At 36.8% G+C, this 18,405-nt stretch overlaps 1 protein-coding gene across 1 annotated transcript in view; it reads left to right on the top strand.

The window, feature by feature from the left end:
* The window catches only part of Myct1 (myc target 1), a 20,509-nt gene extending 3,432 nt beyond the window's left edge, over nucleotides 1-17,077 (top strand). The window contains exon 2 of the mRNA XM_005390572.1: nucleotides 14,615-17,077. Within this exon, the coding sequence (XP_005390629.1) occupies nucleotides 14,615-15,108 (494 nt within the window). The 3' untranslated portion in view covers nucleotides 15,109-17,077. The remainder of the gene's footprint in view (nucleotides 1-14,614) is intronic.
* The last annotated feature ends 1,328 nt before the right edge of the window (nucleotides 17,078-18,405 follow it).

Below are 18,405 nucleotides of genomic sequence, written 5' to 3'. Positions count from 1 at the left end.
AGAGAGAGAGCCTTTGGTTCTTCAAGCTCTGGCCTCTGCTGACATCTACTGACAAGTATTCCTCATGTGCTTTGGAGGACTCTCCCTTTCTATCTTTACTGTTGAAACCTCTAACCAGAAAATCTGTCTTGCAGTATCTACGCTACACTGGCTAAACGCATGTTTTTTTTTCTTTCTGAAGCCCTTCTTGTCTATTGGTCCTCATTTAGGTAATTTTCTATCTGTCTCAATATCATCAAACAATTTTTAATATTCTCCCATAACCCTGAAGCTGTAGGAGCCTGGTTTCCTGTTCTCTCCTTCAGGCCCCATGGCTTCCAGGAGACTAGCTACTTTCTCTACATTAATCTTCTCCAGAGAGGTGAGAATGGATACCAAGTTTGCTGGATTCCCTAATCCAGTCTGTAGCTCAATGTAGGGGAAATAGATTGATATTCTCCGTCTCTGAAACCCTCCCTAGTCATACAGTGTATATCTCCTCTTTTCTCACCCAAAGCTCCTGCTGTTTACACTGATCATGAAAATTGACTCATCTTTTATTATTTCCAGTACTGCTCATGGTGAAATGTAATGTTCTCGAGGCCTTTACACTATTAACATTTTGAAGCTGAGACCCTCAACAATAAAAGCCACAAAGCACTCTTTATCCTCTCAAAATATCTGGTTATTGCAGTAAAAAATGTTGGTTTTCAAAACTAGTAACTAGTCTCTATATTTAATATTTAATTTAGTAGTTCAGTAATCTAACAGTGACACATTCACTTTTTCCTTCGCTATGAATTCTAGTTAACCACCTCTGAAGTCACTAAAGCTATGAGTGATAGTGAGCTGACATTTAGAGGACTCTGGTTCAGTTGAGGGGAGGAATTCTTGACTAAGAGCTGAAGAAGTTATTCTGTAGTCCATACATGGGGTCTACCCAGCAGAAGAGAGTAGGATATTCCTGTAGAAACTGACAGTGGGATGCAGGCTTAAGGGTTCAGCATATGCTTCAGGGATGTCCTATATGTCCTCCCAGAATAACAGACAAATGCCTATATTCAAATTCATTTCTTCAATAACCATTTTAAATAGTCTTCAACAATTCTCTATCACTATGTATAAGTAGCCCAGTCATTATTTCTTCAGTTATATCAGATACTTGTAAAGTTTGAAAAACAAGTGTACAAGTACTGGTCTTTAAAATTCTTGCATCTCAGTTGTCTAGAAAGTGAAATGGGAAGTCATCTCTCACTGCACTCCTGAAATTCTGATGCAGTGTGTGTGAGGTTGAGTCTACCAAGCTTTACTTTGTAATGTTTCCCTGGTTTCTGAATTATTGACATTCATGAAAATTGTGTTTTCTTATGATAACCTCACCTTGTCATTTCCCCCTTTATTCCCTTCTTCACAAGTAGTCTGCTTCTGTTCTCACATCCTATGTCCCTGTCTCTTCTGTTTCTCTGTCTCTGTTTCTGTCTTCGTTTCTCTCTGTCTCTGTCTATCTCTCTTTCTCTCTCTCTGATTTCACATATAGGAAAACATGTGAAACACTAACTTTTTACTTTGCTTACTTAATCTATTTTTGTAACTTGGCTTATTTTGCTTAACATGATGACCTCTAGTTCCATCCTTTTTTTTTTCTACAAAAGACATGATTTCCTTCTTTTTTGTGGCTGGATGATCCTCCATTGTGCATATCCACAGCACATTTTCTTTATCCATTCATCTGTTTATGGGCACCTAGGCTGTTTATGTAGCTTAAGTATTGTGAATAGTGGTGCAATAAACATGGGTAACACATTCAATGTCTTTAGGACAGAAGACCACCTGAATTTTCTACTGATTTTTCTGTTAGTTTGTGTAGTTTGTGTTTTCTAAGCATTTGTCCATTTGAATTAAATTTCCAAATATATTATGTAAAATTTGTTTATGATATTATCTTACATTTTCTCAGTACTTCATTATTAAAAATGGTCATATTTGCAGAGTCATTTGAAGAATTCAGTAATGAGCAATCATCAGTTCTCTGCCTGACTTATTTCATTTATCAGATCTCCTAGACTCCTTTATGTTGCTGTAAATGACACATTTCCTTTTTTATTTTAAGCGCAGAATGATGACATTCCATTACTCTATAATATTCTTCATGTGCACACACAAATAGTCATACACCTCTTAATGACAAAGATATATTCTGAGAAATGCGTTGTTGGGCAATTTTGTTCATGTAAACCATCACATAGTCTACTTACACAAACTAAGATGGCTACAGTGTCACCAGGTAATATAACCTTACAGGGTCATAATTGATCCAAATGACTGTAATCCAGCACTCTACAGGGATGAGCAAGAGGATCAAAAGTTCAAGCCCAGCCTGGGCAACTTAGTGACTTAGTGAGACCCTTCCTCAAAATAGGAACAATGGCCTGTTCAAGGAATGGCAAGGAAAGAAGAGCGGATGCAATCCAGAGGCCCAGGGGTGAGCAGAGAAAATGAGCTTGGAAGGGGAAGGAGGTCTCTCAAGTAAGGACTTTGGGGGCAGTTTTAGCTCATGTAGCTCAATGCAAAGGTCCAGTGTCTGGCTGCCAGTATTCCAAACAAATAAAAGTCGTCATACAGCTCAGGACTGTGTATTATTAAATTTCTTTATCCACTCATGTGATGATGAGCATTTAGGTTCATTCCCTATTTTGACTAAAGTGATAATTTTGTAGTGACCATGGGAGTGCAAATATATTCTAAAAGTATTTAATTTATATTTTTCCCCTTTCTTTTTTCTTTCTTTGCTCCTTTCCCTCATCCCAGCTGTTCTTTCCTTTTGAGCAGTTTCTTTCCTTTTCACAATATCTATTGTACCTTTCAGATTTTATTTACTCTTTCAGGTTCTTACACTAGGAAGACAATATGATGTTTACACATGTGGATCTGATTTATTTCACTTATGAGTATGGTCTCTAGTTGCATCCACTGACCTAAAAAAGCCTCGAGTTTATCTATCTTTACAGCTGGGTTGAAAATAACAATATGTAATATAACAATGATTGCTAATTTCCAATCATCTTGTTTTGAAATTCTGTATCATTTTTATTGTTTTGGTCTTTGCTTTTGTTCTTTTCTCTTTAAAATAAAGAATGTGTTTAATTCATTATTTTTGGAAACGTAGCTAGAAGTGTTGCTGAACCATGTGGTAGTCCTATTTTTAATTTCTGAAGAATCTGTCTACTGCTTTTCATAACTGTACCAATTTTCCTATAATCAGTATATTCTATTCATAATTTATATGCAAGTTTTCATTCTAGTAACATATTGCTCTGATTGCTTTAGCTCTGTAGTATATTTAGAAATTAAGTAGCGAGATGTCTCCAGCTTTTTCTTGATATTTTGTACCTTCATATACATTGTAGTTTGGATATTAAATGTTGTCGGGAGGATCCTGTGGTAAAAACATAGTCCCTAGCCTATGACTCCACACGGAGGAGATGGAAGCTTTCAGAGGTAGGCCCCGGTGGAAGGTCTTCAGGTCATAGGGATCCTGCTATCTCACTTCTTTCCTTTGCTTCCTGGCCATGAAGTGGGGAGTATTGTTGTACCTTCCCCTCCTATCATGATACCCTGTCCCTCAAGAATTTGGCCCACCCAACCAAGGACTGGAACCTCCAGAGCTGTGAGGCAAAATAAACCTCAGTGAGTCTAATTTCTAGTAACTAGGAAAAAAATCAAGAGTGGCAGTTAGGCATAAAAGGTGGGACAGGATATAATTTTAGAGTTAGCCAAGAAGAGCCTCAGTGAGAAGGTTACATGTGAAAACACACCTCAAATTAATCATGCAAATAACTGCAAAAAGATTTTCAGGACCAGATTTCAACCAGGGCCAGGCCTTAAATTAAGATCACATCCTGCTTAAGTAATGGCAAAGAGAGAGGAGCGGATGCAGCCCACTGGCGGAAGAGCGGAGGAAATGAGTTCAGACGGGGGAAGGGGTCTCTCAAACAGGACTTTGGGGCCAGGGTTAGGAATTTGCCTGTGCTCTGGGAGAAGCAGAAGTTTAGAACAAGAGTGAAATGATTTGACCTACAGTTTGAAAGCTTCACTCTGAGGACTGAGATGAGAGTAGAGTATAACTGGCTGCGGAGAAGGCAGCAAGGATAGAACGGGAGGAGCCATTGGAAGAGTGTTGCAGTATTCCAGGTGTAGACGTGGTCACTTGAAAAGTGAGAAGATTTGAATTCTGGGCTGTTTGTAAAAACAGAAAAATCCAACAGGATTTTCCAACAAGTGAAATAAACACATAAAATACTCTTTGATTGTTTTTTATTTTTACTTTTTATTAGTGTATGTTTGTAGTACGTAATGATTACATTCTTCCTGGGGAGTTGGTACAGGTATGCAACACACCTTATTTTTTCCCCTCTTTCCACTCCCCTCCCGCTTCCCTCTCTGCTTCCATCTCTTGGTTCCCTCCCTTCCTTATTTAATCCCTATTTATCTATCTTTTGTTTTGCCTTTATATTTTGGGTTTCCCTTATAAGAGAAACGATGTGACATTTAAACTTGTGTGTCTGATTTCTTTCACATAACACTATAATCTCCAGGTGTTTCCATGTTATAATTAATCAAATTTCTGCCCTACATTGTTATTCTTCCTAAAAATCCTTCCACCAAAAGTCTTCCTGTTGTCTAAACCATCCTCCTTTGAGATACCAAGAATTGCATGGCCTAATTAGGTAAAAGGTGAGCTTATGATTCTTATAGCTGCAAAAATTTTGAAAGTTTGAATCGATGTTCCATTCCAGAGTCATGGATCCAGTCACTTTCCGCTCTTAGAACTATTCAGCCGAAGGCCACTAGATGGTAGCCTCTACTAAATGTTAATAACAAGAGACGGCATGTCAGGAGTTGGTTATATTTATTGAAAACCAGTAGGTTCCAGGACCTTAAACTTGGAATGCACTATAGTGGCTGCTATTAGTAGAACTAAAGGAACAAATGACTTGAGGAAGTTATACAACTATTACTAGTTACAGCTGGAATCCAATAAGGGATTATTACTTGCCAGCCACTTGCAGGTTGTACAGATATAAATTACAAATTAGGGTAGCAATGCTTAATTATGACATGTCTTGCTGATGTTAGAGTAGGTTCTCTTTCTGTTCAGTGAGATACTTGCATTTTAGAAAGCAATTATTTGGCCTCATTAGCTGCATTACATTAAAATAATAAAAAGTAAAGTCATGGCTCCTTTTTCTTTCCCTAAAATTTTTGAGCATTAAGAAGACAACGGTTTTCAAAGAAGCAGTATCTGTACCAATATCTTCATTTTTGGAGGATACACTTATTCTATATTAAGTTTTTAAAAAGTTTCCTAAAATGTATTGTCAAACTCCTGACAGGGTAGACTCTCCTGTATGAAGATATTAAAGTTATGTGACCAGCAGATGAGGTTTTCATTATATATTTTCTGAATTCTACAGTATAGGTGCGTCAGATAATCATTAGAGTTAAATTTTTAAATTCCTTATGGAAGACTACACTGAAACAGGCTATACTTCGGTTATGACACTTGGTATTTTTTTCTTATTGTTTTTCTGCATTTCTACACTTATTTTTTGTAGTTTGTACTGAAAAGAAGCTTGACAAGATAGATAAGCTGTAAGCACAAATAATTTTTTTTTTTTTGTGCTGGGAATCAAACTCAGGACCTTGTGGTTGCCAAGCAGGCACTTATGCCACTAAGCTATATCACTGGCCCACGTACAACTAGAGCAAAATAAAGGTAGATGATAGGACGCAGGAAGACAGACTTCATGAATGGGGAGAGACAGGAAGAAGGGGCAGGAAGGGACAATAAAATGGATAAACACATGATACATTTATGTACCAATTCCCCACGATGAATGTATTTATGATGTATAACAATCACATAATAATAAAATTTTTTGAAAGAAAATGGGACTGAAATAGTTGAAAAGAGAGAGGGCCAGGGGTATAGCTCAGCAGCACAAGCACCTGCCTGGCAAGCGCAAGGTCCTGAGTTCATTTCCTGGTACCGAAAAAAGATGGAGAAAATGTCTATGAAAGAAAAAGGAAGTCTTCCAAATTTTATGTCAGAATTATCTCTTGAAACTATTTAAAAATTCTTCATTTCTGGCACAATTAAAGAATTAGTACCATGATTTCTAAAGCATATATTTGGCTTGCTTTATGGATAAAGAGGTAATTTTTATGGTATGTCTTCTCAAGCAAGCAAATATCAAGCAAATCCACATGTCAGCGCTTTCCTATGTCAGTTTTATTATTTCTTTAGCTCCACCTTACCCTACTTTATTCAAACTTTAAATTATTATTGATGTGTGTGCATTATTCTAATTAATCATATCTATTTAATTTTTTTATGTAATCCTTTTCAGATAGCTATATAATCTCATGTTTGATCACATTTTAAGTTATTCTCCCTAATTTTGACAATGAGAATATAGTATCAAGGTACAGGTAATGATCTTTTAAATAGATTATTTTCCTGGCAATGTTGCTGTAGTTTTTTTGCCGCCAAAAATAATCTTTTTACTCAAAACACTGAAACTCGTCATTTAAAAAGATTGTGGTGGCCCAAAATAACTTTTAATAATTTGCTCGTTGAAGTTCGGACATTATCCTACTTTCTTACATTAGAGCAATAACATTTTAGGAACAAAATAGTCATCTAACAGAAATATATTTCTCACTCAGTGTATTATTTTTGTCTTTGACAATATTCTCAATCATTTCAATAAGTCAGACATTATTTTCCCTTGATTTTACATATTTTTCTCTGGAATCAACTCTTCTATAATTCCTGTATTAATAACATTCACATTGGCAACGTTTTATTTGTCCAAAGACAGACAGTAAAGAGGCGCACAGGGCACTGAGACCATGTATAGGGACTTCTGCAGCCTTTACATTGTTTTATTTGTAACTGAACCCATTTTCTTCTCACAGATTCTGGTTTGAACCTCTTTTGTTGAAAAAATAAATATATCCTTTTAATTTCCTATATTATAATTCCTCATATTCTGAAATATTTAGAGTCTTCAGTGAAACCTAGTAGAGATGAAGCAGGCTTGCATACAAAAACAAGGGCATGTACTTTGTGAAGTTGACTATTTGTCTTCTCATTTTATATCTTACATCAGTGCAAATAATATTCCTCTGACAGTGATAGATGTTCATCAGTCTTTAAAATTGAGTTGCATAAATCCTAGCTTTTGCTTCAATACCTAAAGAGGAGGTTGAGCTGGGACATTTTTTTCAAGATTTTGTTTCAGCTGAAATTCCAGCTCTGTGACTCCATATTTGAAGTTGCCGATGTTTAAGATGTTCCACTTGAGGTTACTGGTTCATAAAAGCAGATCTGTAGAACACATAGTATTGTTTTACTGCCATTTTCCTAAGAATTTTTGTTCATAATAGGCTGGGAGAGACTAATTAAATTTTTAGACATTTTATTGCCTTATTTTCAATTTAGAGTAATATTTTATCTTACACCTAATGAATAAATAACTAACTTAGTTATTAATCTCTTGGAATCAAATCCTCACTTGACTCTCCACTGGTTGTGTAACTTTAAGTTTGTTCTTTATGTTTGTCAGTAGCTTCAATTATTGACAGAGTTTTCCTTCTGGGGTGCTTAAGAAGTCAGTTATGTAATACATTTACAACAATGCCTGCAGACTACAAATGCTAAGCTGTGAGAACTTATCTTACAAAGTAGATATGAAGATTCAATTCACAATTAGATGCTGTGCTATTTAAAAACATGATGAATTACAATTATGGATTGCCTAGGAATGGTAGCGCATACTTGTAATCTCAGCTACGGTGGAGGTTGAGGTAGGAGGATTGCAAATTCAAGGACAGCCTTAGCTGAGAGAGCCTGTTTCAAAGTTTAAAACTTTTAAAAAGAACTAAGTCCTCTAGTGGTAGAGCACTTGTGTAGCATGCATGAAGCACTCTCTTCAATGCCCCGTACTGCAATACTAATAACAATAAAATAGTAATAATAGTAATTTTGCTTTTTGAAACATATATTCCTCCTAACACCAATTCTTAAATCAAGTTTATTAAAAATATTCTAAATTGTGTTGTGGCAAATGTGCTTACTTGAGTCACCCATGGAGGCCAGATGCAGAGAGAAGCAAGTTTATTTATTTATTTTTTTAATTTTTTTATTTTAAAAATAAAAGGAGGAAAACATTAACAGACAGACAACCTTTTACAAAATAGCAAAAGAACAGTACAGACAACACAGAGTTACAAACAAAGTGGTAGGAAATTAACAATGGTGGTTGTATTACATATTGATATCTTCAAAGTGGTTTCTCATGAAAACAGATAGAGACATGCAATACTGATCAATCAAGGACTCACCGACAGTTTCTTTCAGCAAAGAAATGGAAGACAGTACAAGAACTATGTTAACTATCCTGTATATATATACATACAAAATTTCTCCTTCTTTCCCTTTTCTTTTCCCACATCCCATTTGCCCTTTGCGCATGAGTGTTAGGGAAGCAAGTTTAATAGCCGGCAGTGGGTACGCAGTATATGACCAAGAGTGGACCCTGAAGGGCAGGAGGGGAGAATATTTATAGCGTTCTGGATCTAGTTCTGGGTCTAGAGGTGTGACTAGGTTTTTCTTATATGATTTAGTGCAGCTATAGAAATACTCCTACAAAGCATGGGCTTAGTTTGTGACAAAAGAACAAAGGTGTTTGACATTTTATATAGGAAACAAGCAGTCTTATGACAAAGCATGGTACTGGGTTAGGTAACTATGACATTTACAAGAAACAAACTTAAGGAAACAGACACTTAAGTTTTCAAACGGCGCTAGAGTACAAAATGGAGTAGATGTGGTTCCCTCTCCATATCAGTTGAAACACTGGAATTTTCCATTTAGAAAGGACTCACAGTTTAGATTCCTTGCCCGCTGCATTCCTTTCCTAGTCAGAGTCACGTGTAGAGGGATCACAGGATGTCTTTCATTCATTTACTCTGAATAAGAAGAAGATAAAATTTCTGCATAATTTTGCCCATATTCTTAGATTAAAATGTTTCCTTACATAATTAGCTCATGGCTTCTCTGGCACGTAAACTATTCTATGAATGAATAAACTCTTCTAGGGATAAATGATTACTTAATCATATAAAATAATATATTAGTGACCTTATTTTAGTCTCACAAAAATAAAGATTGCCCAAAACTCTCTGGAATAAGGAAAATTTAGTTTTTTAAACCAAGTATTATATTTGCTAAAATGCTTATACTCGTGCACTTACTTGTAAAAATAAAAAGGGACTTGAGCAGTTTATGATTTTTATTTAGTTCTTCCCTGGAAAATCCCATTAACTTCAATTAAAAGAGTTTTCAGTGAAATACAGAATTCATATCATGTTTGAAAGTGGCAAAATACAAAGGAAGTTAGGGATTAGTGATTATAATAAAACTTCATTGATTAGATCTTTTCAGAAGCTCATATTATATAAAACAGTAAATCTGGGCCAGGAATATAGCTCAGCGGCACAAGCACCTGTCTGGCAAGTGCAAGGTCCTAAGTTCAGTTCCCGGTACCAAACAAACAAACAAACAAACAAACAAACAAAAAAGAAACAATAAAATAGTAAAGCCATGTAAGTGCCCATGGAGGGTGAGCCCATGGAGGGTGAGCCCATGAAGTGGGCAAGTACTTAAAGCTTTTCTAAAATGTTTTGACTTAACTTGACTATCAAATTACTATTGGAAAATCACATAATAATTTAGGTAATTTAGGACCAAGAGCTCTGATGCTGCAGTCTACCACTACCACCACCTGAATGTCTTATGTATAGTATATTAAATGGTTTGAGACTTTGGGATAATTTTTGTTTGTTTTCTAGTGAAACATTTATTCCTTTTTGCCCTCTTATTTTCCATTTTGCATTCTTTGACATTTTTTCTCATTATAGATTACAAATACTGTTTTGCATTATCTCCCTGACCTTCTGGAAAAATAAAATTAAATTTATTTTTAACTGAAACATAAAAACATGGAAACTGTACATATTAATGGAGTATCATGTGCTGCTTCAATACAGTCATGCATTGTATGTTTAAATCCATGTCAACATATCTAGGTCCTCAAACATTTATGGTTTCTTTATGTTAAAAATATTCAAAATCCTTCCTGAGAAATTTTTGAGGTTTATAGTCCATAATTGTTATGTGCAGTCACCCTAGTATGCAATAATAGCAGCCCACGGCTTGTTTCTCTTGTCTAATTGGAATTTAGTGCACCTTGGTCAGCCTCTTCCCAGCTTTCCCACCCCACAAGAAACAACTTTCAAATGCTCTTGACTTTGGGTCCATGTGGCCAAGTTTTTCTTTCTTGCCCTCATTGCCTCTTTTCTGACTAAGCCTTGGTTATTGCATGTTGGAATTATGGCAGAAATATTCAAAATTGTTTCACTTCTTCTTCATGCTGCCTTCATCTTATCACAGATATCATCAGGGTTCCATTTCTCTCAACAGACAAAAATGATCTTGCAGACCTCCCCAACAGATAGCCTCTAATTAGCAACCTTTCCCAAGCTTCTCCACTGCTGCTTTGTGCTCACAGAGGAGAGGGTGACTCAGGGATTTGGGGATTTCTACCATCTGACCCCAACCAACTGGGTAAAGCGGCCAACCACTCTTTCACTGCCAAGCTTTAAGGATGTTTTTCTGGTCTTAATTGAAGTCTTCTCAAAGGTGAACTCTACCAGGGCTAAGACACTTCTTCACTGCTGTCTGTATATTTAGCATAATTCGTTTTCTATGTTAAACAAATGAGCACACAAATATCTCTGGGGCACTGGCCACCCTAGTGACTCCTACCTAAAATTCTTTGCTTCTTTGACTCAGTACTAATACTCTTTCTTTTTTTCTCATTCCCCACTGATTGGTTCTTGGTTTCCACATTTATTTCCACCACCTATTAAATTTGGATTTTCCTGAAGGATTATTCTCTACTCCTTTAAATCCACTTTCACTTTTAGGGTCAGACATTCCTATGGATGGTAGAAACTCTCTTACAGCCTGAAGATTCCACATTTTAGTTTCTCCTTTAGGTCCCTGTTTATTTAACGCTGACATCCCAAATGAATAATATCAGAGACACTCAAAGCCAGCATCTCCCTAACATCACTCCTACATTCTCACCTTTCTCCCTGTCTGGATGAATGATGCCTGTTTCTATCCTTGCCTGTCCACACCACAGTGCTGGGATTAATCCGCAGTGTGGTAAACTATGGTACTGTTACTGGCCGACTTTTGGGTTATGTGGGGAAAGGTGAGGGGAGAATTGTGTGCTCTTTAATGGTTTTTAACTTTTCATTTTTTTAAAGAACTTAAACTTTATTTACCACCTTGACTCTTTTCCCTTTCATGCATAGTTACTTAAAAATTGCATCTTTTCTTTCTTTTTAAAACTAGCTTTAGGATATAATTCATATTTCATATGATTTGGCCACTTAAGGCATACAATTAAATGGCTTTATTGTAGTTTCAGATCAAAGTTGTGCAACCATTACCACAATCAAATTTAAGAACATTTTTGTCCCTCAGAAAGAATCTGTACCTTGCTAGCACTTTCCCTCACTCCCTGCTTCCCTATCTTGCAGCCTTAGGCAAGTGATGACTTATTTCCCTTCACTATGCCATTGGCTGTAGGGAAATAAGCTGTCTTATCCCTGCATCTTTGCCTTCTTCCTATATCCTAAGACCTCTTCCTCCCATTCCTTACATTTGTAAGTCCCTGTCCTTCTTCATGTACCAGGATACCTTTTCATTAATTCCATACTTTCTCCAGAATTGTCCTTCCTCTCCATGGAAGCTTATAGGGGAAGTGTGCGAGATAATTTACTGTAACTCTTTTTCATTATTCATTTTCTAGGTATCTTGAAGTTACCTCAACTTCTAATTATGTTAAAAGGGTAAATCAGATTGCCTGATTTTATTTATGCATTTTGCTCCTCTTTACTTTTAAAAAAATGTTGAGAAATGGCTGCGATTGCTTTGACAGTGAAGAATTCTTAAAACTTGTTAATAAGAAGAATTTTAGGTTTCAAATAATTGGGAACTGATAAAGTTAATTGGGAATCACTGTATATTACTGATAAGGTTAATTTTAGGCTCTGTTTATTTGCTTTCTTGAGCTGGAGCCTAACTGTGAAATCTCTACAGAGATTTCAGTTTAAAGCTATGACTCAATATTAATTTCATGAGATAGATTTTGGAAGAACAGTTCATGCTCTAATAAATCATCCTGTAATTCAGAACTTGTATTAATTCAGATTTTATATGAATCATTTATTTTAGAGAGTTTTAAAATAATTACTTGAAAAGTTAATTGTTAAGAAGAATATGACAAATAGACACCTTTCCACAAGCTGTAGATGTCACAAGACTGTACATGGTGAAAGGGTATTTCAATATATCTTAAAATTGGGCCAGTATGATTATTCTTACATATGGATTAATACTGACTTGTTATTCCTGTATGCTGGGTTTTCTACATAATACAGATCACAACAATACGCTGGAAACAACCTTGGCAACCATAAAATCGAACTCCCTTCTCTAAAAAAATTGTGAAGTCAACAAATCTAAACAAATTCCCCCAAAACCATACAAGATGTTAGGAAGAGAGTTGAATGTGGAAACTTTAAAGCTTTTGATATCCACAAATCCAACTCAAAACATACTGGTTTAAAACAGTAATCATTTACTTAGCTCACAGTTCTGTGGGTTGACAATTTGAGATCTTGCCACCTTGTTGGGTTTGCTGCTGGCTTGACTCCACTGTCACAATCAGTGGGTGGGCTACAAGCAACTGAACTATGGAACATGATTCAATTACATGTAAGGATACCAGGTTCTTGGCCAAAGCAACAGGAGTAACCAGGCCCTGTACCTCCTATCATCTAGCAGATTAGGGAGGACTTTTTCCTAGGACCATGGAAAAGGGCTCCCCGGAATGGCAAAGGTGAAAGCTGAAGGCGTCTTGCAGTTTAAGCTTGAACTAGCAAGACTTCAATTCCACTGCATCCTGTGTGTGAAGGCAAATCACTAGCCATCTAGATTTGAAAATAGACTTTACCGCTTGACGGGAGGAACAGCAAAGAATTTGTGACCTGCCTGGTGTTACAACCCTAATCAGCTAGTTTCCAGTTTATGATTCTTTTAAAACACAATCTGTAGATAAACAGATGAAAATCTTGCCTCTCTATATCACAGTAATTCATTTTTGTCCAAGAAGTTTAGCAGTCTTTATTTAAGAAGAAATACTTGAAATGGATCTTGAAGAAAGAATTCACCAGACAGAAAGAAGATTTAAAGATAGGTGGGGAAACAGAGTTTTAGAGAGAATGACAGGCTCTAGGGATAGTCAAGGGTCCCAAACGACTTGTGGGTTGGATCGTGGGGTGAAAGGTAGGGGAGTAAGGTGGGTAATAAGGTTGGAGGAGTCTTCTAATACCAGAAAGTTTCCCACCCAAACTAGATGCTTAGTTACTTCATTTCATCCAAGAACATGTTTTCAGTTTGCAAAAGGCAGTAAGATAGCATTTCCATTTGGGAAGAGTGTATTTTTTCTTCCCCAAACAGGAAATGTGAACAAACACGAGTTGTATGAATTGGAGGATACCATGGTGTAGTGAAGACTATAGAGTCAGGGAACAAGAATGCCATTATCACCCACAAGGGCATGACAGAAGCATGAACTGGAATTTGGAGTAAAAGAGAGAGCCCAGTGTTCTGCACAGGTCATGTCACCATGGAGCCAGAGATATGACAGTCTGGGAGTTCAGGAAGTATGACATAAATGAGCTTGCCAGGTGGTTCTGTACCAGCACTTCCTATCTCAGAATGAGCACAGGAAGTGAGGCATCGTGAACACTGCAGGTGGGAGAAATCCATGTGAGTGACTAGTGCTGACAGAGGGAAAAGGCAGTCACAGTGGAAATGAAATTCTTTATCTTGGTGGCCCATTAGCTACAATTGTGAATCAAAAGAAGTGGTGTTTGAGCTCCATTTGCAACTCCATGTGAAAACATCCATGAGCTGCAGTATGATCTTAGTGAAACTATTTTTACTTTCTTGTGAAAGATGATAGCTGTGCAGTGTTCACACTTGTAACGCCAGCGCTAAGGAAAGTGAAGGGAGAAGATGGTGAGTTTGAGGCCAACCTGGGATACATAGAAAGTTTGAAGCCATATTGGACTATATAAGGAGACCATATCTAAAAAAAAAAAAAATTAAAATACAACAACAAAAGATGATAAAATAGCATAAGCAACCTGGAATGTTACCACTGATAACGTCAGTATCCTTCTGTTTGAATAAATGGAAGCACTGTCATCTTGCATTGGTCTATATTCACCTACACAGTCTATTTCTCTAATTCAAAGTTTGTTTAATCATGTACTCCATGGATTACAGTTTATACTGTGTTCTGCGTTTTTCCTTGAATACCTAATTAAAAAGCAACGTAGGGTTGGGGTAGACCATTTCCCTGGCTCTATTCCATCCCCAGCACTGAACTAAAATCATTGTGGCCATTTGTTCCCTCCGTTTCAGATAATCTTATAACTGCCTTCACGGTCTCCATGGCGATCGGGCTGGTCCTCGGCGGGTTCCTTTGGGCGCTGCTGGTTTGCCTGTCTCGAAGAAAAAGAGCCAGCGCGCCCATCTCGCAGTGGAGCTCCAGCCGCCGGTCGCGCGCTTCCCACGGCCACGGGCTCAGAACTGGATTCTACCGCCACAGCGGCTGCGAGCGGCGCAGCAACCTCAGCCTGGCCAGCCTCACGTTCCAGCGCCAGGCTTCCATGGAGCTAGCCAACTCCTTCCCGAGAAAGTCAAGCTTCAGGGGCTCGACTTTCCACCCGTTTCTGCAGTGTCCCCCGCTCCACGTGGAGACGGACAGTCAGCTGGTGACCCTGCCGGCCCCCAGCTCCTCCGCTCCCGTGGGCACCGCGCACGGCCCGGTCCGGCCCGACCTCCACTGGGCCACTCTGGCCCCTCCGCCCCCGCCGGCCTACGAGTCCATCATCAAGGCCTTTCCAGACTGCTGAGCTGGCTGCTCTGTGTTCTCTCTTCTCATCCTTCAACGAAAGGAAATCACGAATAGGCCAAGCAGCGTTTGGGGGGCCTGGACCAAATAACTAATAAGTTTGCAAGTTGAATATGCACACAAACTGCGCATTATAACATAAGACGCATTTTAAGCACGTTTTTCTCCATATGCCTCCCCAAAAGTAGCATTTTCCGAAATTGTTATGTTATACCTTTTGTGTTCAAGGTGAGGCTTATTTAAGACAGTGATTCTAATCTAGAAATCAGCTACAAAGTGAAAAACATAGGCGTTCTTAAAATTCCTTGATTCCACTCATTTATAAATTTGAATCAAGGAAGCTTAACTGTGTTAATTTGGTAGGATTCTGTGACAGTTTTGATTTTGTTTTTTTTTAGGTTTTTTTTTTTTCCCCAGAGATTCCTTTTGGCTTTTTCCCCAAAATAATTATTGATATCATTGAAGTAAAAGATGTGGGTTTTAACACGAGGATTTAGTGTTTCCTCACCACGGCGCTGATGTCATTACAAAAGCAACAACATCACATCCACTTCATTTGATCTGAACACAAACTTTGGTTTAACAAGAGCTCACAGTTCTCTTAAGAGGCCAATTTTGCTTTCTTAGCCTTGGAGCTAGCAACAGGGAAAGTATTTTGTCTAGGGATCTTCTCATGTAACTTTACACACAAATACAGATGAGTCACACAAATACAGATGAGACAGGCTGTTCTGGACACCCATGTTAAACAATGAGGAATTCTCCTGGATTGACTTAGCTACCAGGCACCTTCCCTTGTTTGCTCTCTGAATGTTACCTTCATCTTCTCTGCACAGTCTGTTCAGTGATCAAATCATGCCACATGGTCCTGGTGCCGATAGTTATTTAAGGAGTTCACAGGTGTGCACCAGATGTCAGGGGCTCAATGGCTGCCCTTTGTATTTAAAGACAGGAGTTCACTGGAGTATTACTCAAAAATCCTGCAGTTCATTTTTTGATATACCAAATAATTAGTTTATATTTGTTTGTATACTTGTCAGAATTTGGGGATTTCTGGTGACAAAGACATACTCTCAGAGTAGTTTTGTGGCTCAGTGGTCTGAACCATGCTCCAGAATATACAATTTTTGATCATGATGCGATACATACATGTACCATTTCCCCTCAATGAATGTATTTATTATATATTGCAATCATATACTAATAAAATACAAAATTTTTTACATGAGATTCTATATAGCATTTTCATTATTAATGTTATATATCTTATGCTATACTGAGAAATTATTCTTTATAATGTGAATAAAAAGCTCTCTAAGTACATGAGAAAGGAAGGAAAGAAAGATGGAAGGAGAAAAGACAAAAGGAAGAAAACCAAAAGAAAAGCTAACAGAACAATTGACTTAATGTAGTTTGGTTTTTAAATAGGGAAATTTAGAAATTGTAATATGGTCAAGTAAGATTTCAAGAGAGCTTTAACTTAACAACAAGGCTGTTTTTAACTTGCATGTCATTATTAATGTTTAACAAGAAATATGCAAATTATTTTTTTTCTAGAATTTGTAATGGCAGTAAAAATTGTTTCATGTTTTTAAAATGAGACCAGAACCTCTTGGGTGTGCTTAACTATCTGTCAGAATTATTGCCTACTGCCTAGCACTACTTGTAAAACAAAGTGAGTATCTTATAAATATTGTGCAGTTTATGAAATATGAAATTAGAGCAAAATATTTAGTTGTATTTGTTTTATTTGAAATGTTTTATTATTAAATTAATGTCAATTTTGATTCCCTTTATTGAATAATGAAAACACTTCTAAAAAGCTAAAGAAAAGAAGTTGTAAAACTAATACATGAGTAAGAAAGACAATTCAGATAAAAAAACATTGTACTAAGGTGTTTTGAACATATTAAAATTCATTGGAAATAAAAGTCTGCTCATTCTTTGAAAATGAGTGGCCTGAGAAACCATCTTTTTTATATGAATATGTATAACAGAACATTTGTAACATCACAAATACATTTCACAAAATTTTTCAGTGAATTAATGCAAAGGGAATAATACCAAGTTATTTGTTAAAAACATGAATTTAAATTTCAGAATTATTTAAAATATGTTTAGCAAGTACATGAAATAAAAAAGCTACTTTTTAAGAGCCAGCAGAGTGGAATGAATTACAAATGAAAATATTAATAACTCTGAGTCTATAAAAATATGAAATCTGTTTATCAAAAGGTAAATGTATCCAAAATTTAAAAAAAGAAAAAAGCCAAAATCAAAACAAAAATATCAAGAAAGAAAGACAGGAAAAAGATCCTCACTATGAATACAGACAAAAGATTGTATCTTTAAAGTTTTGATTAGCTCACATAAATGTACAGAAAACAGTTCTAAATAAAGAAGTAAAAGATTAAAACAGATAATTCACTAAAAATAATTAATTAGAAAACTTTTTCATAAAATAGTTAATATTCCTACTGAGAAAGTGCCTGGATACATTTAAACAATAGCATTTTCATCAATTATATTAGCTAATCATTTGTAAGAGAATGAATTGCCTCTCTTGGCAACTGTGACAAATGTACCAAGAAAGAAAGGCTCCCATATATTCTAAGTGCAAGTTGGGACTGCCTTTTTGGGAGACAATTTGTTGCAAAAGTACAAAGAGCCTTGTATTGTCCAGACCCTTCAGGGATGGTGCCCAATAGTTAAGAGTCAATCGGGGGATCTCAGCATGCCTGCTAGACACACCATGTTCTTTGTGAAACAAGGCAATAGATTCTTAGGGAGACCAACACTGCTCTATTCACCATGCAGCACATTCTAAGGCAGATGGTAAACAACTGGCCTTACTGAATCTGTCCTGCTTTGGGGTGAGAAATTAAGATGAAAGGAAAAAGACAGAGAGCTACCCCAGCAAAGGGCCTCAAGGAGAAAAGACACTAGAAAAGGAGAGTTTGGGAGTAAAAAACCTGAAACATCCTTTTAACAAGCTCTCATTGCTTAAGATACTTACATGGTTTTATCACCTGACAAATTGAAAGAAATTAACCCTGAGCTACTTTATGGGAAAAATGATAAGAAATAGAGCCTTAAGGTCTACACACTAGACTAGTTCTGCTTGACCCAGGCATGCAGGGTTCTTATGTTTTACAGAGCCCCATGCTTTCAAGCAACTACTATGAAATGTTCTAAATCTTTTCCCTGTGTGTAGAAGTGGCCAGTCCTGGCAGTACTATCTTGGCAGAGTAACTGATCTTAGAACAAGACTTGTGTGGACCTTGGTCATGTTTCTTTC

This window comes from Chinchilla lanigera, unplaced genomic scaffold (genome assembly GCF_000276665.1).
Source record: "Chinchilla lanigera isolate Chin_1 unplaced genomic scaffold, ChiLan1.0 scaffold00038, whole genome shotgun sequence".
NCBI lineage: Eukaryota > Metazoa > Chordata > Mammalia > Rodentia > Chinchillidae > Chinchilla > Chinchilla lanigera.
This window is presented reverse-complemented; position numbering and strand designations above follow the sequence as displayed.